Source organism: Medicago truncatula, chromosome 3 (assembly GCF_003473485.1).
Source record: "Medicago truncatula cultivar Jemalong A17 chromosome 3, MtrunA17r5.0-ANR, whole genome shotgun sequence".
NCBI lineage: Eukaryota > Viridiplantae > Streptophyta > Magnoliopsida > Fabales > Fabaceae > Medicago > Medicago truncatula.
Window position 1 is genome coordinate 45,958,626 of NC_053044.1, and position 25,110 is coordinate 45,983,735.

The window sequence follows — 25,110 nt, forward strand, 5'->3', positions numbered from 1 at the left end:
GTAGCTAGAGTGTTGTTATCTCTTTCTCTATCTAATCCATCTTTTCTGTACTCATCACTTCACACACAGACACAGTGATCAATCACCGAGTCAAATTCTCAATCTCAAAAACCATGGCTCCAGGTCCAGTTATTGACGCACCAGCCACTGAATCCGAAGTTGAACAACAAATCCCCTCTGTTGACGAAACTACTCTCAAGAAGAAACCCCAACCCGAGGTCACCTTCCTTTTTATTTATACTTCATTTCAAGATTCGTTTATGTTTCTGTTCTGTGTATTAATTTGTTCTTACGATGTTTTAGGAGGATGATGCTCCAATTATCGAGGACGTCAAGGATGACGACAAAGACGACGAAGATGATGATGAAGACGATGATGACGAGGACGATGATGACAAGGAAGACGCTCTAGGTCTTTCCTTTCACTTTTAACCTAATTAATTCTATATCAAATGTTTCTCGTTATCATCAATATTTTTTCTAGGGTTTGGGTTTAGTTATGTAATTAGTAATACCCACGAGATCTAACCTATTATCAGAAACTGTAACTAGTCTTTTGGTTATTGGTTTATTTCTGTTTTTTTGTCTTGCTAAAACCAATATTTTCATTAATTTAGTCTTAATTAACAAAGTGTTGATGCTCAAATTTATCATTTGTACTGTTGGTAATGTATTCAGTCAATTTATGCTTGAGAATTTGCAAGAGATACCTTGGTGGTTTATGTTTTTAAAGCTTTGACTGTGAGAGAGATGACCTGAAATGGGTGAACGTTAATGCAGAAGAATGTTTACTGTTAGATAACAAGAAATCAGTTAAACATTTGATTAAATGTTTTATACATAAATGAATTTCCCAAACACAATATTCATGGAAAAAAACAAGTTTTCAATTTGCCATATCCTAAGTTGGTTGCAGCTGTGAGGCCCTAAGATTGACAGCTTAATTTTTGACGTTCTGAATTTTGTTACCTTCGATATCCCTGATAAACTAGCCAGATGGCCATGTCTTATCTTAGTTTCCGTATATCTAATTTTATTAAGGCAAACGCCTTTCCCGAATCCAAAACACAAAGGTGGTCCTATTAGACCAGTAGTCTCTGATTCGATGGTGCCCGATTACCAAGAGGGATGGCCACTTATGTAGTCTTTGGCTACACTGTTTCTTTCAACTGAGCTTGCTCTTATTGCTCCTATAATGTTTGCGGTTCTTTTCATGTTGTCACTGTATACAACTGTTCCAAAATAGCAATTTGTGTTCTTGATTTCTTTCACTTTTTATTTAATCAATGCTGTATTGCATTTATTTGGCATTCCATGTCTTTATAATTTTCAATAATCAGTTTTGTTGGACATTGTGATGCAGCTGGTGCTGATGGTTCAAAGCAAAGCAGAAGCGAGAAGAAGAGCCGAAAAGCTATGCTTAAGCTTGGATTGAAACCTGTCACTGGCGTTAGTAGGGTCACAATCAAGAGAACCAAAAATGTTAGTTGTACATATATTCCTGTGTGTGATTTATGTAAATGCAGCTTCTAACCAAATTATTTTCTGCCTCAGATACTTTTTTTCATCTCAAAACCTGATGTGTTCAAGAGCCCAAATTCTGAGACCTACATAATATTTGGGGAAGCTAAAATAGAGGATTTAAGCTCTCAGCTGCAGACACAAGCTGCTCAGCAGTTCAGGATGCCAGATATGGGATCTGTAATGGCAAAACAAGATCAAGGTGCGTCAGCTTCCGGAGCAATTCCTGAGGAGGAAGAAGAGGAAATTGATGAAACTGGTGTGGAGCCCCATGACATTGATTTGGTTATGACACAAGCGGGAGTGTCTAAGAGCAAGGCCGTCAAGGCTCTCAAGACTCACAATGGGGACATTGTTGGTGCCATCATGGAGCTCACTACTTGATCGGGTTTTGCGTTTAATTGGGTTGTGTTCTCTTTGTATTTTTTCTGTGGAATAATTTTGGAACTAGTATTTTAAGTTACTGTAGCCACCAAGACCGTATCACCTTATTAAAGCGTCTATATGTTTACTAGGTGTACCATTTCCCTGATGAATTTGTTGCGTTCTCTGTTTCCTAGAAAATTCAAGGGGTGACATTAAGATCACATGTTCTTTTTTTTTTTCGACAGAATGATCACATGTTTGTTTAGATAGTGTTGTTTTTGTTTTACCTATACTCGGAGCAACTTTCTATATATGAATCCCTTTTTCTTTTGACAAATATTGTACAAGACTTGTTGGTTAAGTTTATTTTTTACAATATATTGTTTTACAGTTTTTTGAGATTTTGTAAATTAAGTGTTTTCATTTAAAATGCTGTTTTAAACATGCTTCTAGCCGCTGTAGCATGTATTAATCGATAAGAAAAAAAACAGTGCATTCTTAAACTATTTTTGACAGACTGAATTATTAAAGGTGTGGAGTGTAGATAAATGTAGAACAAATGAAATATATTGTGTCCTAGAAATTTTTTACTCCACACCACTGTAATTATCTGCCTGTCTTCACAGTTTGACTGAACCTCCCACTTTGTCCATATATATAAATAAACTAAAACATTTCATTTTAATTCACTTTTTTTATTCATTTTCCTATCAAGCTCCTCGGAGCAAAAATGAGTAGTTCGTATTGAATTCTGGTAAACGGGTAAGCTTACCTAAGCAAAATTTATGAACTGATAAACTTAAAACAATTTATTTTAACAGTCAATATTAATATTACTAGTTGTTTTGTTCATATATTTCTACTTTGTTCGAGTTTGAACAAAAAACCTCCATGTCATTTTAACCTTAAGTGCAACCTAGATGAGCTCCCTAATCCTCCAATCAAAGAAGTTTGTCTAGATATGATATGATATGATTTGAACCGGTAAATTTCTATCATGTTAACCACAACATTAAAATTTTACATTTGTGAAAAAAAGATATATAATTTTTTTTTATAAACTTGACTCAAGTTTAATTTCCGTCTTTTAATTAACCTTGAAAAACTTCTAAAGGGTGAATGAGTGTAATTCCGAAATAGTTGAAAGTAAAAGGTGAAATAGTAAAATGGTTTGTGGGGGGTAGGGTTAAAAGTTTCCAAGACGAGTGGCATACTGGATGGTGGAGTGGGGCTTAAAGATGTTTTGGCCCAACCATTTGATGAGGAGAGAGAGTGGTGAATGAATGTGTCATCCTCATTTCTTTCATTCATTCGCACGTGTTGAGTGAGTGTTGTATCAGTAGCGTTAACCTATCTAATCTCTCTCTCTCTCTCTCTCTCTCTCTCTCAGGTGAAAGTAGAGTGCAATATCGTTAGCCATGTCTCCAGGTCCCATTATTGACGCTGCCGCCGACGGAGCCGCCGACCAACAACTTCCCTCCGTTGACGAAACAACGCTCAAGAACAAACCTCTTCCCCAGGTTTCCTCTTTTTCCTTATATCTATTTTGGTTTCCTCTCTCATTTACTTAATTCCACGATCTGTTTTTTTTTTTCTTAGGAAGAAGACGATGCTCCTATTGTAGAGGACGACAACGATGACGACAAAGACGAATCTGAGGACGAAGAAGATGACGAATCCCCTCAAGGTAGAACCGCTATTCCTTTTTAGTATCTTATAGTATTATTAACATCGTTTATTGTCATTCTAAAAAATTGATTAAGGTCAAAGTTACCAATTACCATGTAGAACAAATATAATTACTGACAATGTTGTTGTTCCATTTGTACTATCTTACAATTTTAAATTTTGAGCCTTTTGTATAGTGTACGTGTAAAACTTAGTTCTTGTAAAGTCGGTGACGTACCTGTACCACATATATACCTGCTACTGGTACGTGTATGGTACTTTGGGTTATTTGCGTTTCTATTGGAAGTGAAATTTGTGACTTTATTAATATAATAATAATAATATATGATATTATTTGTGCATTTGAGTTTCTTTGTTATTGCAACCAACCTTAGAATTTTTTTTACATTTTTAATCTCTTTGATACTTTTTTTTGTGAATTTAACTCTTTCATGTTATATTATATATTGACGTACTGGTACCTTAATTTTTTAAGAATTGTTGCATTCTTGTTATGGGTATCGTACCCGTACCTATGCAACATAGATTATAGTTGAACATATTATTTTTATAGATAATGGACTCATGTTAACTCCTTGCAGCACCAACATTTCTGATAGAAAACGTGTCCTGTCCGACACGTGTTAATGCCCGACACTGATATAAATATTCTATTTCAATGATATAAAACAAAGTTCACTGCAGTGCTAATTTTGGCAAAATCAGTAAGTGTCACAAATTTCAGGGTCATAGTTATAACCTATAGGACTTTTTGACTTAGAGAAATCACAATGTGCATTTCCTTTTTATTATGTATCTTCAATTGCAATTACCATATACATGTGTGCCCTCTGATGTTATCTGCTGATTTATTTATTTGGACTTCGAGATGTAGGTGGTACTGAAGGTTCAAAGCAAAGCAGAAGTGAGAAGAAGAGTCGAAAAGCAATGTTGAAGTTGGGACTAAAACCCATTGATGGTGTTACTAGGGTAACAATCAAGAGAACAAAAAATGTGAGTTGTTATCCCTGTTGTCAAATAGATGTAGAGGAATTTAAGCTAATGGTTATTGTTTTGCAATACGCTATTAAGTGCAAAGTGCTGTCAAATGGCGTCTATTGCAGTGCTATAGTCATGTAGCACAATGGAATTTGAACAAACCACTATCTTTTGCGATTCGTGATTGACAAGGCTAGTTATTGTTTACACACACACACACACACACACACACACACACACGTTCTTTCTGTGATCTATGGTGGACGGGGGAGGCATCTAACTTAATTACTTTATACCTTGTTAGGTTATGTTTTTCATCTCGAAACCTGATGTCTTCAAGAGTCCTAATTCAGAGACCTATGTTATATTTGGGGAGGCAAAAATAGAGGACCTGAGCTCTCAGTTGCAGACGCAAGCTGCTCAACAGTTCAGGATGCCAGACATGGGATCTATTATGGCAAAACAAGAACAAGGTGCTGCAGCTGATGGAGCACAGCCTGAAGAGGAAGAGGAGGTTGATGAAACTGGCGTGGAGGCCCACGACATTGAGCTGGTAATGACACAAGCAGGAGTGTCAAAAGCCAAGGCTGTCAAGGCTCTTAAAACTCACAATGGTGACATTGTTGGTGCCATCATGGAACTGACTAATTAATTTTTGCTTTTTGTTTTTTTGGAATGTTTTTGGAACAAGTGCAATCCTTTAAGAGAATGTAGCCAAATCGTATCTATGACTATGATGATATGATTTAGTTTACCTTATAATTTTTGTTATGCTCTGAATATTGTACTACGGGATGATCAATGATCATATTCTTTTGTTGTTATATTCGAGCTCTATTTTATTGCGCCATTATATATGATGATGAGGTTTAACTTGGCAGGGCTCGTCTCTTAAGACGTTTGGAAATTTTGTCTACACTTTGCAGCTTGAGAAATTTGTTCACTCCTATTTTTTGATTTATAGTATCCTTCAGTGCGACATTTAAAGGCTCATATCCCTGGACCTTTGTAAAGTGGGATGAAGCTATATTTGATGGGGGTGCACTGATCTTTGCAATTATGCATACAGAAGAATTTATTCGATAACATGGGTAAATTCTTGTTGCATATGACAAGGCTACAAGCTGTGTATTTCAAGAAAAGTAGAAGGGCCACAATCAACTCACAAATGAATGCCACAGTTACACAGAAAATAAACCAAAGCAAAGTTGTTGGCTATGTAATTAAGTAGCCAAAACCAAATGAAACACAACAGAATTAATAAAATCTTTAATACTGCAGGAACTTCAGTCCTTCAACACCATATCTAGCTATTGACCACCCTGCAATTTGTCCTAATCTCTCCAGCATTACCTGTCAAGACACCGACCTGTCCCATCTTTACCATTGCATCTGCAAATTTGTTTGACCATAGATATGGATTCCTGGCATTTTGATGAACTTTTCTGGCTGTTCCAGTGTTGGTTAAGAGAGTCTGATCAGAAGTGAACAAGCCTCTATTTGCCAATATATCATTATAGTATCCTACATCTGCAGTTCCAGGGCTAGAGGGGTCCATTGGAACCACCAAGTTTTGGTTTGTGTTGCCTTGTGGACATTGCCTCTTCAATAGTGCAGCATATGAGGGATCTAAACTTGGATCCTGGATTGAAGTGCTGCTGAAGTTGTATAATCTCTTGCTGAAAGCGGAGCAATGAGACCGACCAATGGTGTGTGCACCTGCATAAACAAAAATACACGCTTCATACAAATTTAAGCTATAAGATAAACAATCTCAAAAGTGTTAATTAATTATCATGAAAATCCTACCAGAGAGAGTGACCATTTCATCTTGTGTTAACCCCTTCTTTGCAAAGAGTTGAGTGAGTTGGTTAACATTGAAAGTTGGAGGAGGTAATTCTGTTCTTGTATCTGAAGCTAGTGATATTTTCCCATCTCTTCTTCCCGCAGGAACATCATAGCCAAGCCCTCCAGCCTGCATGAAATAAGGAATGATTTAGGGTCCTTCTGAAATAAGAACTTACCTTCAAATGTTTCTAGCACAAACAAAGTAGATACACTTACCAACTCCACACTATCCCTTGCTGCAAATGCAACTATGTCAGCACATGAAACAATTCCTTTGCATTCTTCTTCAAGTTTAGCCTTTGCATTATCAATAACTTCAAACCCTCTGAGACTTGGTTTATTGGCTGGAGAGTCTTTCTCTGCAATGTTTGAGAGAGTAGAATCGAGAAGTACCGATGCGTCACACCCCTACAATTAACAATACGGTTAAGTTAATGGCGTCACAAAATGGCTTTTAATTGCGTTGGTGATTTCCAAAATGTATATCTTAATGAACGAACAACTACTAAGCATTGTGTGCAAGGTGCAACATTACGTTACAAATGGCTTTTAATTATAACTTACTCTGATAAAGCAATCATGAAAATGCATTCTTACAAGTCCAGCAGCAATTCCAGGATTCTTATTGAAACTTTTTCGGACCTCATCTTTTACAATGAACTCAGCCATGCCACATGAATAAGTATAAAACCCAACCTCCAGCTGAGAATGAGCATTTCCATTCAAAAAATATATGACCAAAACTATAATTGCATAATTAAGTTTTTTCGGATTCATTTTCACTGAATACTATATCTCTTTGTGGTAAGCTTATGACATATTTATAACCTATTTATACAATAGAAGGGAAGTGATTAATGGGATTATCCCACCCTAAGTGCCATGTGATAAATATGCTTAAACGTCATAGTATTTGAGTAGAGCTATAGCCTATAAGAAAGGACAAGCAGAACAAGTTAGCTTTAGTTACATAAAATGACACATCTCAAAATTTTAGTTGACTTGAGTGCATGAAAATCCAAATCAGTTGTTAAAGTTGAGTAGATTAGTAAATATAATAGACTCTCAAAAAATTGTGTTAGATAATGTGCATGCCTAATCTATTCGATAGTTTTTTGTTGCTTTGTTAGAATCCGGGAAAGAAGGCATGCATTATGAAAAATGATTTTCAGATTTATTGCTATTTTATTTGTCATGGTTCAGTTTTTCCTTAACTGGATTAGGTGGATTGTGACAGGGTGATTATGAAAATGGAAACCAAAACCTTAGAGAACTGTCTGTCGGTGTTTGGAATGACATTCATATACCTGCTTCATTGATTGTTCTTCTCATGTATCCTACTTGGATCATACATATCTCTTTTGTTTTTATCTATATTCTGCAATCACAAAGTCCCTATTTTGATATTACCTTTATTTTTTTTTTTTTTTTTTTGTGGGACCTATTTTGATATTACCATTAAGTTTATATCACATGAGCTTCTACGGTGCAGTCAGGAAATTGACTTTTTTGATAAAGTTAATTTTGATTTTAACGATTGATTCATTTTTAAATTGTTGATTACTGATTAATGATCAATAGTAATTCATCTAGTAATGCTTGCAACATCTTGGACTTACAGGTACTATTTTATCGTTGGAATCTTTAACATGCGAACAACGTTGATGATATTATGTGATAGTCTTAAGTGTTACACTTTGTGGGGTGTTACGCTTATAGCAAGGTAGGATAAAATTAGATTAAGTGTAGTCTTGTTAATCTGATGAATTGATGATACTATGAGGACTGAACTTTTGATGTCATTGTACAAACAGTGGGGTATTACTCATTACAATTTTGATGTTATAGTGTTATGACTTCACCATAGAATTTTCCATATTAATAATGATAATTGCACTTCTGCTTGAGACTCAACTCAACATTTGTAGCTGTTTAGGAGTCTAAACAATGACTCATGAATTCGAAAAGTAAATTCAAAACAATTAAATTGTTTCCATAAAAAATATTTTATTTCATAATATATTAGTAGTGTTATCTTAAAAATCATTTTTTTTTATTAAAAATAAATGGTATTCATTGATTAATTAATAGTGATGAGCAATGTTACTTTTTTTTTTTTACTCAAGAGCAATATTACTCTTACTCTAAGTTTGGAGTATAAAGTTCTTTTTTTTTTTTTTTTTTGTAAAATAGTGATGATCAATACTCGTATAAGCGTTGGTTTGCAGATTTAGATCCTCTTAATATCTCAAAATAATTATAGGGTTATATTATTAAACTTATTTTGTGTATACAACAAACTTATATTTTTTCCCTAAAAAAAAAACTTAATATTTTTTAGAAGTGGTTGTATCATGACCAAAACAACCTAAAACCCTATATAGCCCAGGCCAGCAAAAGAAAAGGAGTTGTTATAACTTTATTATAAATTTCATTAGAAAAGTGATATATATATTTTTTTGATAAATAGAAGTTTGATATTTGAACAACTAAAACGTGTTAGCTTTTGAAACAATCATAAAAATATATAAAGCTAAATGTTACTCACTCCGTCTCTAAATTATAGTCGTTTAAAGTGTTTACACGCAAATTAAGAAAGACAATAAATTAGTCAACAGACATACTAATTTTATCAAACTAACCTCACTATTTAATTATTTTATTATTTAAAGTTACATTTATTTAAAGTTAAATTATTTGAAAGATTAAAAGTCACATTAAGACATTAATTACAAAGGTGGTATAAATACAGCCGAGCCAATTAAATGACATGATTTCACACATGGCTCAAGATGGTTGTTTTCAAGAAAGAAACATGCAATTACCGATAGACAGAGGAGTAAAAGGCATGAAGGGCAAAGTTGGAAAAAATAATTTAATTCCACATAAAAATCACAAAGCAACTATAATTTTGCGACCTTTTTATTTTTCTAAAACGTCAAACATTAAGAGACGGAGGGAGTAGTTTGATTATAAGAGAGAAAAAAATTATTATTCCCTCCGGTCCTATTTATAAGAGAATTTTGGGTCAACAAAAGTTGATGTATCTAGTTCAAAATTCAGTCCAAATACATTCACTTTTGTTGACCTAAATTTCTATTATAAATAGGACCGGAGGTAGTATTAAATTGACAATCTTATAAAAATGCAGTGTAGAATAATTCGTCAAAATAACTTTTCTCATTTTTTTAGTCATCAAACATAATAAATTAAACCCTTAAAAAAACCGACATAATTTGTTACTAAATTTTTCAGAGTACAACCACACAACTAATTGAACCGAAATCTAACGCAAGTAATTGATGCACATAAGCATATAAGTATGAGTGAAATTCGTAAGAATGAAATTCGTGATAAAGAATAAAAACGTAACTATCATTATCGATAAGCCAAAATCCCAATAAAGTAAAGCCAGAGAAGACAAATAGAGTCTTTTTTTAGAATAAAATAAAATAAAAACGTAACTATTAATAAGCAAAAATCCCAGTATTTGTGGAAATTTATGAAAATGTCTCGAATACTTAAAGCATTTGTTGCACCGAAACCTCATTATACCTAGAGGATCTGTTGCACCGAAACCTCGTTACCTAATGCATAAACATGGTATGTATTTTCAAACATTCCATTTTTAAGCTGTCAAAGAAAATGGTAAAGAATACATGTCTTACGTTCTCAGAGAAAACATGCAAATCTAAGCCCGATGCTTGTTTATTATGATGGTCACACTACACAAGCAATATTGAGTAAGTACGCACAATGTAGATAATAAAGAAAAGAAATGCTGACGGGGTTATATACAAAACATGGTAAGAGTTAAAGATCAAATTCTGCAGTATCTATGTCTGATAAAAGATAATAAAGAACACTAATGCATGAAAATTTATTCAGTCATATAATCCAACTCTTAGCAGTTTCTTGCCCAACAAGCTCCTCTTCTATACATGTTCCCAGTCTGATGCAAAGCCATCAGAGTGATAATTAGGAAGCTGAAACTTGTAGGTTCTGCAGCGCTCAGCTTCTTCAATATCCTCCGAATCCAGATGAATCTCCTTTGGAATTGATTTGTCCACAGCAGTGTAAGAATTGAGATTGGCATCCAAACTCTCACCCTCTAATGCATCTTTTGTAGTTATTGTGTCCTCGATTCCTTTGCCAGAAAATTCAAACAGTTTCTCTGTTGAAGATACAGAGCTTGAATCTTCAGCAGCCCGGGATTTAAGAATATGAAATCTAGCCAAAACAGATGTCTCATAATCAGCCTTGTTTTTTCCAGGAATGGGAAAATCCTGACAGAAATTAACCTCGTTTTGATTATCTATTTCTCTAGATGCCAACTTGTCTGCTATGTTTGATGGTGTCTCCAAATCATTAGCATTGATGCATGACTGATCGGCTCGGGATTTAATAACATTGTATCTGGCAAAAACAGATGTCTCATAGTCAGCCTTGTTTTTTCCAGGAATGGGAAAATCCTGACAGAAATTGACCTGGTTTTGATTATCTATTTCTCTAGACGCCAACTTGTCTGCTATGTTTGATGGTGTCTCCAAATCATCAGTATTGATGCATGGCTGATCAGCTCGGGATTTAATAACATTGTATCTGGCCATAACAGAAGCCTTGTCGTTTCCAGCCGCCTTCTTGTTTGTGCCAGAAACAGCATAATTCCGGATGAAACTATACAAGCTTTGACTACCCTCTGCTTCGGGTGTCAGTGAATTAGGCCTGTTCATGTCAGAAGAAAATTTCAACTGAGAGAGTTCCTCTGGATTTATAGCATGTAAGCCAGTCAAATCCTGGGCAGAAGAATCAGAATTTGGACATTTGTTCACTTCGATTGCAGAATTTTGACTTCTTAAACTAGGAATGACCTCAGATTTTGATTGCTCCTCCATGTCTACAGCATCATTATATAAGATAGAAAAGAAGAACATTAGCTTCAAAAAATTAAGGATAAAAAATGAGTCATATTGAGACTAGGAACAAATTGCTAACCTGTTTGCTTGTAAGAGTGTTTCTCCATTTCAATCTTCATTTGATTATAGCGAGCTTTGAAAGAAACAGAACATATTGCAGCTTCAGCCTCGAGCCATAGATTTTTATACAATAGAGTCTGAGACTCCGTTGCTCCATCATCATCAAAATTCTCACTAAGAATATTCTTTATAGCCTATAAATCAAAAGTAGACCAAAACAATTGAATTTTTAAGTTCCACTGTAATATATCCCCCATTTTCTAGTTGAAGACCTGAATCAGGAGATAGAGAGAGAGAGAGTACTGGGTGAGATATCAAATTACCTTAGTCATGTTCTCTGCCTTTGTCATTTTTGCACTCCCGCTTGGGGCAATGGAGTCTGAAGGCATCCAATATGGCAGATCTGCTTGAGCAAGCAGATTTTCACGCTCATCATCTGTAGTCATGTTCTCTGCCTTTGTCGTTTCTGCCCCACCGCTTGGGCAAATGGAAGCCGAAGCCATCCAATGTGGCGTCCCGGATCCAAAACACAGATCTTTCTTTTGAGCAAGCAGATTTTCAAGCTCATCCATTGAGCTCTCCGATCCTATCTTGGTTAACTGGGCAGCCTTGAAACACACATTCAGAGAAAACATTTGGAGAAATCGTGGTTAATAATACTACCTCCGATATCAACAACAACAACAGCCAAGCCTTTTCCCTCTAAGTGGGGTCGGCTACATGGATCAAATTACGCCATAATGTTCAATCATAAACCATATTTTGGTCCAACTCATTTATTTCCAAATCTTTCCTAATGGTTTCTCTGATAGTTTTTCTAGGTCTTCCTTTGCCTCTAGTGATCTGACTATCCTCCATCTGATCTACTCTCCTTACCACAAAATCTATAGGTCTTCTCTACATGTCCAAACCACCTAAGCCTATTTTCCACTATCTTTTCTACTATAGGTGCTATCCCAACTCCCTAGTATTATCAATTTCTAAACCTATCCCATCTAGTCTTACCACACATCCAATGCAACATCCTCATCTCTGCTATGCTTATTTTATCACGGAACCAAAAAACCCAGAACCATATCCTCATCTCTCTAAAAATATAGGTAACTAATATGTTAGACATCTTATTATTATAGTAGGCTGTAATTATTATGTTATTAGGCAAGAACAGTCAGTTATGTTTTAGGCAGCAGTTATGTAATTAGACCGGCAGTTATTTATTAGACAGATTTTAAAGAAATAGGAAACTGAAGGAAGAAAACAGTAGGCATTTCATTTGGGACAGGTTATTGGTTGGGAGAACAATGCTCTCGAATTCTTGGAGGGAGAGACCCAAGACTCTCGAATTCCTTGGCAACCCATTGGTTTCTATCATAATATTGTCAACACACTATGAATTAGAAGAAAATTACTATATACATCATCTATAGCTACATATATCTTTTTATGTTATTACATTTTATAAAATTAAGTATGTATCAATCTTTATTATCTGTTTCTTCTTGTTACACTTTACTTTTCTGTTTTTTTCCCTACCACACAAGCACTCTTTGAGCTATATTACAATCCATTTTTCAATCCAAACATAGGAAAACACATCAAAATCACTCTAATCACATGGGCTGGAATGTTTACAAGGCCAAATTGCCCTGGTGACCTCATGTTTTTAAACTTCAAACGAAGTTTAAACCTATAGATGGGGACTTTAAAGTATTTACTCAGTAATTTCTTTGTTTGATGCAATAGTTATTATCATATTGAATGAAGGCCAGTTTACTATGATGGACAGGAAAGGTGTTTATGTAAGTCTGGAAAGTTTTCGTCTTCTATGCTAAATGTTTGGAAATAAATGAATTTCAGTTTTTGTTTAATTCATATCATCAATCAATAAGGCAAATAAATATTATAAATTTCCAGTAACTCGTATAAAAAAAGTATTTCATATATCCTCTGCTGGGCTGTGGGTTATTATTGAATAGAAGAAATAAGTACATACCTGTTGAGGCTCACATGATTCCACAGCACATCTAGAAGTTTCTGGCTGATGGAAAAGACATTCTTGATCTGGGTTAACTTGCTCAGCATTCTTCAAAACACACGTATTAAGATTACTGATCACATTTCTAAGGATGTTGCAATCTCGTTCTTCCAGTTCAGAGGTATCAGTTGAACAATGATTAAGAAGCAATTGTGACAAATTTTGCATGGTACCAACCAGCATCTGGACATCCAATTTCTCAGTTGATACTTTCCCAGCTGATTGTTTAGGTGTAGCAGGTGCATCCCCCACTGAGGAAGACAAAGGCAAGGCATGTCCTTCAATATGAGATGCACCAGACATTGAGCATATATTTTTATTGCATCCAGCATCTACACCACCTATGCCTAAGGTATATAGTTTTTGAGACATCAACTTGTTTTCCTCTGTAACTTGATGCTCATCATGTGAAGATCCAGACTCACCATCAATTGGCTTGGTTGGTGGTACACTATTTTCCTTCCGTTTGGTATCATATTGATGTTGAAGCCCGTAATCACAACATGGCTCTGACTGAAAAGGTCCAGCACCCACTGCACCATCTAACTTGCAATCTTCAAATGCAAACCTTGTTTCTGAAAATTTCCTGGGAGAACCTGCTGAACTTGTTTCCTGATCAACAATTGGAATGTGCATTTGGAAGCTGCTGTCCCATGGCTTTTTGACATTACTTTCAGGAAGAAAATTCTGAGGCTCCTGAGTAACAGAACCAAAGTACTTTTCATTTTTGGGCAGATGGTCAGGAGGTAAGGCCTCAGAAGATCCATAATAAGAAAAATGAGCATTAGGAGCTCCCTTCCAGCAAGGTGAGTCTACAGAAGGATTACATGGATCGCCACCACACTGAATAGCATTATCAACAGAATTGACACCCTGAATAGCATCGAGTCTCAAGCTTAAATGACCGAGATTTGGATTAGGATTTTGAAATTCATGCCTTGCTTTATGCAGATAATCCACAACATCCCCTGAAACGTTCATGTCTGGAATCATTGCATTGTTTGATGAGGAATGTTCACTTCTATCTAGATGCATGCGGAGATGATCTAAACCAAAGTAACCAGCAGTCCCAAGACTAGGCTTGGGGTGAGCCTCCTTTATATCATAGAAATTATTGTGTTTAAGGTCTCCATCTGGCACAAAAATGCCAACGTTTAAATCTGTAACTGATCCTGTTATAGGTGCTGAAGAAACCGTATCAACTCTTAATAGCTTATCTTGCTTCCCCAAGTGTTTGTCATATGCACCACTATATGAAAAGTGATGGTTCCCTGAATCCACAGCTAGTTTGAAAGGGGCCTCATGATGAGTTTCTGGAGACAACAAAGGAGATTGCAAAACTGATGTATGCGAAAAATCAACTGGCATGGGTTTGGTAGTTCTCCACCAGCAAGATTTCTCATCTATGTGATCCGCACTTTTAGGCAAGCTATGTTTCTCCCAACCAGTCATATGTGGAACCTCACCATGACTGTCAGTTATATCTTGACAACCTGCATTTAAAAAAAAAAATATACACTTATTTTGACATAGATGAAAAGTTTGTTTGCTATTATTTGGCATCACCAAATAGAATTATTTCTTTTCATACTTAATTGTCCCTTTGAGAACATTTTTCAATAATACTTTTCAATCTTTGTTTTAATTACAAACAAAGAGAGAGCATTGATCTTACCAACTCGAAAGTAAGCTTACCTTGAAAAATATTTTCAGAAGATGACATTTCAATTGGAGAAAAACGCCTTATTACAAGTTTGAAAAATCAATTTTGTATTACTGACTAACTATAAACAATCCTTAGCTGACAAAAAAAAATGCATTTATATGTTCCCTTCTTCAGGCTTGCTTATTTCAAATGAAGTATGTGTTCCATTCTTCACGTGTGCTTATTTCAAATACATCATGTAGTCCTTTTCAGGAAAACATCGCCTAATGAGAGATAACATACACACATATTTTTATAGAAATGCTATCTAACAACCCAGATTTTTGTCTGAACTATTTTGAATTACATAAAATAATAATAAAATTTTCAAAATTCATTTTGCTTTCCCTATGGCACAGACACTTCTGATTCGAAGGGGACACTGTCTGCGTCTGACAGAGATACAACACTCATACATGTGATTACCTTTATTTATGTCATTTTTTGTTTTTAAATTAATACTGGTGTCAACGTGTCAGTGTCGAGTGTCAATGTCGTGTCTAGTGTCAATTTGAGTGCTTCATAGTTTGATTTTGATCAACTTTTATCTCAACAATTACAACGAGGTCATGAGATTAAAAAATCACAAAACAAAGTAGCAAACATACCTAACTTCATCTTCAACCTTTCATCAAAAGCAGAACCAGTAAAACTTGCTTGATTCGAACCAAAACTACTACTCCCAACACCAATCTGATTACCTTTACCAGAAAACCCGAACTCATAAGGCTTCTTACCATAATCAAAACGACAAGGTGCGTCCGAAGCAGTAAATCCATAATAGGAATTCCAAGGATCAGATGAATTGAAATATTGTTGTGATTTTGTTCCATCTGAATACCCAAATTGATTAGAAGAATCACCAGAAACAGAATCAGATTCTTTAATTGGATTTGAATATTGATGATTAACGCTAAAAGGTGTAGCAGAAGCTGATAAATTTGATGAAGCAGCGTAATAGGGCCAATCGTTGTATGACCCAAAACCCTTCATTGTTTAACGATCTGGTTATGATTGATAATCAACAACGAAAGTTAAATAATTAATTAACATCATCATCATCATCATAAACAAAAATACGAAAGAAATTAATTGAAATGAAATAGAAATTGCGTAATGTTACGTACCGAAGAGGAAGAGCATGCGGAGAAAGAAAATTGCAATGTGAGTGTGAAGGGTTTGAGTGTGATATTTCAGTTTCGCTTTTTCTGATTTTTTTATTATAATATTAACAAACTTTTATTTGTGATGACTATAATAATAATACGGTAAATTCTGCGTAGCTCTCGTAGTCGTTCATATCTGTTGTTGCAACGCAAATCTGTTACAACTTTCCACGAAATTGAGGGTCAATCAAATCTATAAGAATCTGATTTATTAATTTGTAGATTTTTAAATTTTAAATTAATTAAATATTTTATTTCATCTGTTTTGTTTTTCAAGTGATTTTTAAATAAAAAGTACATGAGGTGGAAATATTCTCAACTGAATTAGTCATTTCGATACTCAAGAGCGCTTAGATGAGATGAAACGTGTCTCTTCTAGCTTAACTAAAGTCTTGGGTTCGAATCCAACTTTGGGCATGCATCAGCGCGTTAAAACTCTTAGGGAGAGCTTGCCTAGAGAGATTAGTCTCCGCAGTTGCACGCAAATGATACTCGGTTTACACCCAAAAAGAATTAGTCATTTCGATCACATTTATAAATAAAAAACAATTTTTTTTTATGTTTATTGAATATCTAATATATTTGGTTTATGTATAGGTCATCTACCTTGTAAAAAAAATGTATAGGTTATATACATTAGTTATTTAATAAATCTAAAAAGTTGTTTTTTTGTTTATAAATGTGATCGGATGAAGTAGTTGTTTGAAATGATTGGTCCACTGGATCATTAGTCTTGCTTGACTTAACGGAAGGACCAATGACAAAAAATTTACATTGTGCAAAGACCAATGCCAAACAAAAAAAAAGTGCATGGACTAATGCCAAAATATGGTGAAAGTGTGGAGCAATGATAAATGTAAGCCATAAAATAATAAATAATGTTACATAGGGTTGCTAACTTACTCTCACCCAAAAACATACTACATCCGTTCCTTTTTAATTGTAACTTTTTAACATTTTACACAAACCAAGACAATCAATAAGTTACTATTTTTGATACAATTGTTTTTACTTTTACTATAATCGCCTTATTAATTTAATATTTCATTTCATATGTTTCTCTCTCCGTAATAGATATCTAAAGGTAATAATTGTAAAACAACATTTAATGTTGCATTGAACTTTGAAAGTGACAGTTAAATAGAAACAAAAAATTTCTCAAAAAGTGACAATTAAAGAGGAACGCATGGATAAAAGAGTAAGTTAAGAAGCATACTTCCACTTGCTTTTGATCCGAAACCCACTTTTCACTATTTTATGTCATTTAAAATTGAAGGATAGTTTTATCAATTTAACTTTATTGTTTTTTTAATAAAAAAACACAATTGTTTATGCCTTCTTTTAGTTTTTTTTTTTACTTGCAAAAAACTTGGTGCATTTTATTTATAATAAAAGTTGAGATGCGAGATTAAGTCTTAACATGGATGTGGAAATTAGGAGGACATAAAACCACCCTTATGGGCGACTACGTTGGCTTGTCTCTAAATAAATCTAACATCAGAGACTACTAAATCAGAAGCTATAAGGTGTTTACAATCGATGATCACTACATTGTAGTTAGAAACACCATGTTTACTACCAAAGAGATTGTCCACTACTGTTTTCGAATCGAACTCAAAGTCCGCTATACCCAATTGAAGGTCACGCGCCCACGTAAGTGCGATAACAAATATAAAGACTCCCCAACCACTATGTTTTAGCCAACACAAAACGACTCTTATCATCTCGAATGCACGTACAAAGTCTAACTTTGTTCAGAGCATGAAAAAATGAAGCATCCACATTACATTTGCACCTGGGAGACTCCGTTTATGTCATTGCAACTCATCGTGAATATTAGGTTGTCCGATAGTGTGGTTACACATAATTTGGGCTTTCAACCAAGGAGAAAAATTGCTCGTACACAAATTGTTTAAGCCTATTTGATGATATTATTTCTTACCTTATTGTTCCTATGATTCCAAATACTCAAAAGGGTTTGCTGCTGCGACTTATCAAAATGTTGCAAAACAACAAATACATTCGACTTGAAGCCTACCTCAGGATCGAGAACGGACAACGGTGCATTCCATAATCTGGTACACTACCAAAAAAGAATACTTTTGCTACACAAAGAAGAGACGAGCATTGTGTTCAACAAATTCTTCACACACCGCTCATTGATCGTGGAACTGAACACCTTTTGTTTACAACTAAACTCTCATAGGCAAACAATTCCGACAAGCTCCCCACAAAAATTCTTCACCTTCAGTGGTAATTTCAACTCTACCTTTTCATTTAGTTCTTTTTAAAGAAAAAAAGGCCCATGCTAATTTTGTTTTTCGGTAAGTCTTATCAACACAAGTCAATTGCTTTTCTGTAACTTTTTCGCTAGACTTTTAACATGATCCGCAACATCACATACTACTTTTCTTTTAAATTTAAATTAATAATAATTTAATCCATGATTTTTCCACTAAGCTAAAACATATATCGTGCGGTGATTGATAATAGTTATGGCTTTTTACCTAAAAAAAGAAGTTCTTGCTTTTAATTTTTTGAAAGCCAGAACAATGTCATCGGCCAATAAATATAAAAAAATTGACATTGATTTGTCAAAAGAAATTGGCATCGAAAAAAGAAGTAACAATGTTCAGAACATAAAAGAATAAAAATGTCGTACAACATTGTTTCTCATGTTTCATAAAAAAATCACTGTTTCTCGTGTATTTGGTTTAAATAACAAAATAAAATGAAGTTTACAAGTCTATCATACACTTAAAACTGATTTTAAATAGATATAATTGGTTTTTATTTTATTTTATTTTATCAAAAGCAAATGAGAATATACTTACTAACTTACCCTTTTATAAACGATAACTAAAATAAATTACAATTCAGAGAATGCATTATACAAATTAAAAATTAGAAAATACAAGAAGAGAAAACAGGAACGACATAACAATTCGATTATTAATTTTAATAAATATTTTTACTTCCAATAAGTCCATATGAGAAACTACGAAAAATATCAAAAGGTGCTCTAATTAAATAGAGCTCCTAAAGTAAGTGTGTAATTTAGATTTCTATTAAAAGTGACTTAAATAAAAAAAAAACTAAACTATAAAAAATGATTTAAAAAACTAATTAGTGAAGCTAAAACTAGGCTTGTCCACCGCCACTGTTATGGTCGTCTGTCGGTTTCACAAACTTCTTCCAATAAGAATGATTTTGCCACACTTTAGACATTTCTTCAATTGGAACACCTTTGGTCTCCGGCAAAAACTTGTAAATAAACAAGCTCATAACCACAACAAAAAATGCAAAGAAGATGAATAGTCCAAACTTCATGTGGCACAACATGGCGGTGAAAACTTGAGCAATGGCAAATGTGAAAATCATGTTAACAGAAACATTGACACTTTGAGCTGCTGATCGCACCTCAAGTGGGAAAATTTCACTTGGCACCAACCATCCAAGAGGACCCCAAGACCATGCAAAACCCATCACATACACGCATATGCCTATCACAACAAGCAATGCATACCACTTTGGCAGCTCACCAGGATTCCCATCAACTCCAAATTTAGATGCAATGGCCACGGCTACAATGATCTGTCCCAAAATTAATAAATTTGTATTAGCAACACAATATAAGTACTGTTTAAAGACTATAAAAATTATACGAATTGTAATGTGTTATTTTCTTAACCACCGACGCTAGCGCAAATCATTATGTGTGTTGTGAATTTCAAAGTTCATATGATAATTTGATATGAACAAATAAAATTAGACAACAATTAAAGGAGTTATTTAATCAATGTACCTGACAAATAAACATTTGAGCTCCTCCTTCTAAGAATAGAGTACGTCTCCCAAACTTATCAACAGTGGCAATTGAAGCAAACGTTGCTAATGCATTGCAGCCTCCGGTGATCATGGCTGACATAAGGGAAGCATTAGCACCAAATCCGATAGTTTTAAACAAAACCGGAGCATAAAATGTGATGACATTCATGCCAGTGAGTTGCTGGAAGAATGGAATAGCTGTGGCCATGGTAAGCTGAGGCCTATACTGCCTCGTCAACAAAATAGACCAAGGGTGTTTGATGGCTTTAGAGGCTTGACTTGCTGCAAGTAAATCGTTAAACTCATCATCAACATCTGAAGTTCCCCGAATCTTAATCAACTCCTTTTTAGCTTTGTCATCTAGACCTCTTTCAATCAATGAACTTGGCGAATCGGGAAGAAAGATTGCACCAATAATGATCATTATCGCGGGAACTCCAGCACATCCCAAACTGTATCGCCATCCTTCCCCGTTCTTCATCTTTGCAAAAAAATAATTGAGGATGTTGGCCACAAAAATGCCTATAGTTATTGCCAATTGGAACATCATGTTAAGAGCTCCTCTATACTTGTAGGGAGCAACTTCAGACATATAGATTGGCACGGACTGTTGTAAAAAAATATGCAAGATTAGTAAACTACCTAAATAATAAATCAGTTGAACTATATATAACAATATGAGTAATTAACATTTGTCAAAAAAGAAAAGAGTAGTTAACAATTTACGCACACAACTTAATTTCGTGACATATTTTATTTTAAACAGTAAAGTAGTACCAAAAACATAAAATTGAGGACTAATTTACCCAACCAGAGACTGTTATGGTATCCTTGCATTTTTTTCCATGTTTTATTTTTAATCTAAGTGTTTATTCATTAAAAATTAACCACATAATATTTTTACCTGGTTAGCACATCCTATTCCAAAACCAAGCAACATGCGGCCAACATAAAGCATCCACACTTTTTCAGCGAATCCATTCATGGCAGCTCCGGCGAGAAAAAGAACACCACCAGAGAGCATGGTAAGACGTCTTCCAAAGATTCTAGTTACAGTGGATGCTCCAAGAGAAGCCACAAGAGCGGCCAAATACAAAGAGGATGTAAACAGAGTTAGTGTCTGACTGTCGAATTTGCAGTATTGATTATCTGCAGGCTTAATGTTTAGCTGCTTAGCATAAACATCTGGAAAGAACTTCATTAAGAATGGATCCATTGCCGTAACTCCACCTATACATTAATTCATTATCATGTCATTAATCAGAAAATTATTGTCACATGAACAATTCTTGAGACATATTTTGTCAAACACTTAAATGGAAAAAAGAAGAAAATAAATTAGAATATTGTACCTGAAATGCCAAGATCATAACCAAAGATTAAGCCTCCACATGCTGCAGTCATGCAAATGATGAACACCCTAATGGTGAATTTTCCTGGATATTCTTTTCCAGAGCCTTGTGCTATGTAACCTCCAGCCATTGTGTTTCTTTCAAATCACAAAAAAAGTTAAGAGTTTAGAAAACAAAAAATAGATAAATAAAACTTAAAAAGAGTTTAGATATATGCTGTCAGGTATTTTTATTATATAAACAGCTAAGTTTTTATTTATCGACAAAATAAACAACTTGAGTTAATATAGATGCTCATCCATATTTCTATCAAAAGTTTAAAATAATAACATATATTCTTAGATAGACATAAAGACATTTCTTAATACAAATATACCTAATCCTAATTTTTTAGAATATTGAAATAAACCAAAACCTTTTCTTAATTTGTATTTACGTATGTTCCTTTAAACAAAGCTACGTACCTTCAAGTTAAAAAGAATTTTATTTTTTTTTGGTCAAGAGAGTTATTTCTTTTTAATAATTATATATATATGTATTCCATGCTCAACAATAAATGTTCATAAAACAGACTCAATCCAAACGAACTTCGAAACAAATTTACCAAAACTTCCATAAACTAAAAGTGACAAGAAATCAGATTTTATGAAAGTTATGGATGGTTAAAAATAGACAGATAGTGTTGTGTGGTGATTGGTGACGTTTTCAACATGGTTTAAAATCAAATATGTGGTGCATGCAGAATTTAATAATGTTGTGGTATAGTAACTCTTTGGCCTTGAAATTCATGGCACTGTTTGATCAGATTTGTGAAAGAAAGTAAATTAACATCATAAAGAAAAAACAAAAGCAAGTAAATCATGCAAAGGAAAAGGTAAAAATTGATGTAAATTGCATAGCAAAAAGGAAAATAGGAATGTTTTACGTACCAGAGAGAAAGAGCATGCGCATAAACAAAACTACGATGAAACAAGTGAAGGTTTGAGCTGAGTCCACTATTATATAATATTTCAGTTTGTTATATTTTTTTATTTTATTTAAACAAACCTGTCTATCTTTTTATAAAATAATAATTTCGTATCCATAGCTATCGCTAATATTTGTTACAAATGATAATTTGAACTGTTTACCTATAAAAAAGGGTGAAACTTATCTTATCCATAAAATAGTCTAGTTCGGTGAATTAGGGTGTAGTTTTTCAAATTTGAAATTAATCAATTATTTTGATTTGTTTTGTTTCAAAGTGTTTTTTTGGGTAATCTTTATGTTTTTGAACATAACAATTTGTTTCATCTTTATCTTTGATTAAAAAAATAAAGTAATCTTTAATTGAAAACATAATTTCAAGCAATAATTGAATGCTAAATAAAGCTTAGATACAAGCATCTTCTAGTTTAATTAAGGTCTTAGATTTGAACTCAAACTTAGTTTAAAACTCTTATGCCAGCATACAGTTTAAATAAAAAAACCATCAGTTGAAGCAATTTTCCTATAATCTATTTGTTTTTTACGGTTTCTTTTATTTGTTTGAGATTTGTTTTAAGCTTCTCATTTTTTTTTCCTTCCTAATAATTTGTTTCATGCTTCTCACACACACACACTATAGTCTTGTTCTTGACAAACACACGCACATAAGAAACAAATTGATAAAATGTTGATTATTAAAAATAGAAACATGCATATTGAACTCTACCAAAAATTTACAAATAGTTCTTGTTCTTGACAAAACACACGGATATTAGAAACAAATTGATAAAATGTTGATTAAAAATAGAAACATGCATATTGAACTCTGCCAAAAATTTACGAATAAATCTTGTTCTTGATGAAACACATGCACATTAGAAACAAATGGATAAAAATAGAAACATGCATATTGAACTCTACACAAAAATTTACAAATAATTCTTTTTTTCCAATTTAATCATTTAATTGTATCATATGGTTTCATAATGATCATCCCAACTAAATATTATATAAATTGGATATTTATGGTTACGTAATTTTATATTTGTATTACTATATTTTTATTTTGCTAATTATTGTCATATGCCAAAATTATTCTATTTCATTCTTTATATTTCATTTGATGGAATATATACATGATTTTTATGGGTTGAATTTTTCATTATTCATTTTTCACGCTTAAACAAATTTGCCTCTAAAAGTGCTATATTGTTGATGTTATTGAAAAATATATGAATTTTTTAATAAATTTGTTTTTTTTTTTTACAAACATAATTTTTTATTATATTATTGGTAAAAGATAAACATAGTTTGTTACTCCCTACAAAAACATAATTTGTTACTAGTTAAAAGTAACAAACATATTCTTTCAAAAAAAAAATTAACAAACATATATATCTATAACTATATATAAAGGGAATGATTGTCCTTAAAAAAATAAAATAAAGGGAATGATTTTTATGGGCTGAATTTTTCATCATTCCAGTTATACCGTTAAACACATTTGCTTTAAGAATGTTTTATTATTGGTGTTATTGAGAAAAATGTTTTATTGTTGGTGTTATTGAGAAAAATATACTTTATATTTTTTTAGGGAAAAAATATAAACTTTATTATATTTGTTATATTGTTAGTAAAAATATAAACATAGTTTGTTACTATTTAAAAGTAACAAATATCTACATATAATTTTAATAAAAATCAAAATTTCATATAAAAAAAGCAAGCACACGTCTGAACGTTAGTATTAAATAGTTTTTTTATTAAAAATTAAATATCAAATAGTTTAAATCTTTTAATATTTGGAACTTAATTTATTCAATTACTATGGTTTTGATTATTAGATTGACAAAATTTGATATTCATTAGGGAAATGATCTATGTCTTTACACATGGAGTATCAAGTTGATTCTTGAAGTTATATATTTAGTCCTTGAAATTATATACTTAGAATGAGTTACGATTGATGAATATAAGATGCAGATATTATTAACTTGACTAACTTTCTCTAAAGTGGAAGGCTAACTTAACATTTTATGCAAGTAGAGAAACAAATTGGTACACCCTTTCCTTAAAAAAAAAAACAAAATAAATTGGGACACCCTAACATAGTAAGGGACATTCACTCGTTATATACTTATTAAATTGCTCTCTTCATGCACCGTTGTTTTGAAATTCGAAAATACCTTATAAAGATTGTCAGGTTAAGTCACAAACAAGATAACACTATCTTGAAATGAAAATTGTTCGAAAATTGCACACTCAAATATGGATATTATGGACCCTTGAAATGAAAGGGCTAGAAAAAAGAGAGAAAGGGGAGAGATTTCTAGATTGCAGAAATCCGAGGTAAATGAATGAGGCGGTATATATTGAAAAAAGAGAGAAAGGGGAGAGATTTCTAGATTGCCTCTAATACAAATTGATGCTTAAAACATGGGAGCATTTTTTTGGACCACCCCTAATTACTTTGGTTCGGGTTTATGTGAGTGATTTATCGTTCTCTGCTTTGGTTCGGGTTTCTCGGTGTCTCGTTCAAGGCTTCTCCGAAGGTTCGTCCGCGACTGCATCCACCACCTTTATATCTTATGTTATATTGATGTAATCTCAACCATTGAAACTAAAAAGTCATCTGAACGTCCCCCTTGAAAGCCACCATGGTAACACTGTGTTCTGACTA

General features: G+C 33.5%; 5 protein-coding genes across 8 annotated transcripts; 2 read left to right on the top strand and 3 right to left on the bottom strand.

Moving 5' to 3' along the window:
* LOC11446466 (nascent polypeptide-associated complex subunit alpha-like protein 2) lies at window positions 1-2,224 on the top strand. Its single transcript, XM_003602354.4, has 4 exons — window positions 1-218; window positions 304-412; window positions 1,364-1,482; window positions 1,555-2,224. Exons 1-4 carry the CDS (start codon window positions 114-116, stop codon window positions 1,903-1,905), a joined length of 684 nt encoding a protein of 227 aa, XP_003602402.1. The 5' UTR covers window positions 1-113; the 3' UTR covers window positions 1,906-2,224.
* Window positions 2,225-3,182: 958 nt separating this feature from the next.
* LOC11437347 (nascent polypeptide-associated complex subunit alpha-like protein 2) lies at window positions 3,183-5,391 on the top strand. Of its 2 annotated transcripts, none has more exons than XM_003602356.4 (4): window positions 3,183-3,407; window positions 3,487-3,574; window positions 4,445-4,569; window positions 4,859-5,391. In XM_003602356.4, the coding sequence occupies exons 1-4, from the start codon at window positions 3,306-3,308 to the stop codon at window positions 5,204-5,206; spliced, it is 663 nt and encodes a 220-aa protein (XP_003602404.1). In that variant the 5' UTR covers window positions 3,183-3,305; the 3' UTR covers window positions 5,207-5,391. The 2 variants fall into 2 exon arrangements, with proteins under 2 accessions (XP_003602404.1, XP_003602403.1); XM_003602355.4 differs by having other exon boundaries at window positions 3,184-3,407; window positions 4,451-4,569.
* A 213-nt stretch (window positions 5,392-5,604) lies between these two features.
* LOC11444232 (peroxidase 5) lies at window positions 5,605-7,223 on the bottom strand. Its single transcript, XM_003602357.4, has 4 exons — window positions 6,967-7,223; window positions 6,619-6,810; window positions 6,364-6,529; window positions 5,605-6,273 (listed from the first exon to the last, which is right to left on the bottom strand). The coding sequence occupies exons 1-4, from the start codon at window positions 7,177-7,179 to the stop codon at window positions 5,861-5,863; spliced, it is 984 nt and encodes a 327-aa protein (XP_003602405.1). The 5' UTR covers window positions 7,180-7,223; the 3' UTR covers window positions 5,605-5,860.
* Window positions 7,224-10,071: 2,848 nt separating this feature from the next.
* LOC11437348 (uncharacterized) lies at window positions 10,072-16,398 on the bottom strand. 3 transcript variants are annotated; one of them, XM_003602359.4, is made up of 6 exons: window positions 16,246-16,398; window positions 15,727-16,122; window positions 13,372-14,906; window positions 11,702-11,986; window positions 11,398-11,572; window positions 10,072-11,299 (listed from the first exon to the last, which is right to left on the bottom strand). In XM_003602359.4, the coding sequence occupies exons 2-6, from the start codon at window positions 16,109-16,111 to the stop codon at window positions 10,338-10,340; spliced, it is 3,342 nt and encodes a 1,113-aa protein (XP_003602407.1). In that variant the 5' UTR covers window positions 16,112-16,122; window positions 16,246-16,398; the 3' UTR covers window positions 10,072-10,337. The 3 variants fall into 3 exon arrangements, with proteins under 3 accessions (XP_003602407.1, XP_039687626.1, XP_039687625.1); XM_039831692.1 differs by having other exon boundaries at window positions 16,242-16,367; XM_039831691.1 differs by lacking the exon at window positions 16,246-16,398 and having other exon boundaries at window positions 15,727-16,231.
* A 3,027-nt stretch (window positions 16,399-19,425) lies between these two features.
* On the bottom strand, window positions 19,426-21,594 carry LOC11437943 (sugar carrier protein C). Its single transcript, XM_003602360.4, has 4 exons — window positions 21,465-21,594; window positions 21,017-21,342; window positions 20,090-20,719; window positions 19,426-19,878 (listed from the first exon to the last, which is right to left on the bottom strand). Exons 1-4 carry the CDS (start codon window positions 21,592-21,594, stop codon window positions 19,426-19,428), a joined length of 1,539 nt encoding a protein of 512 aa, XP_003602408.2.
* Between the last annotated feature and the right edge of the window lie 3,516 nt (window positions 21,595-25,110).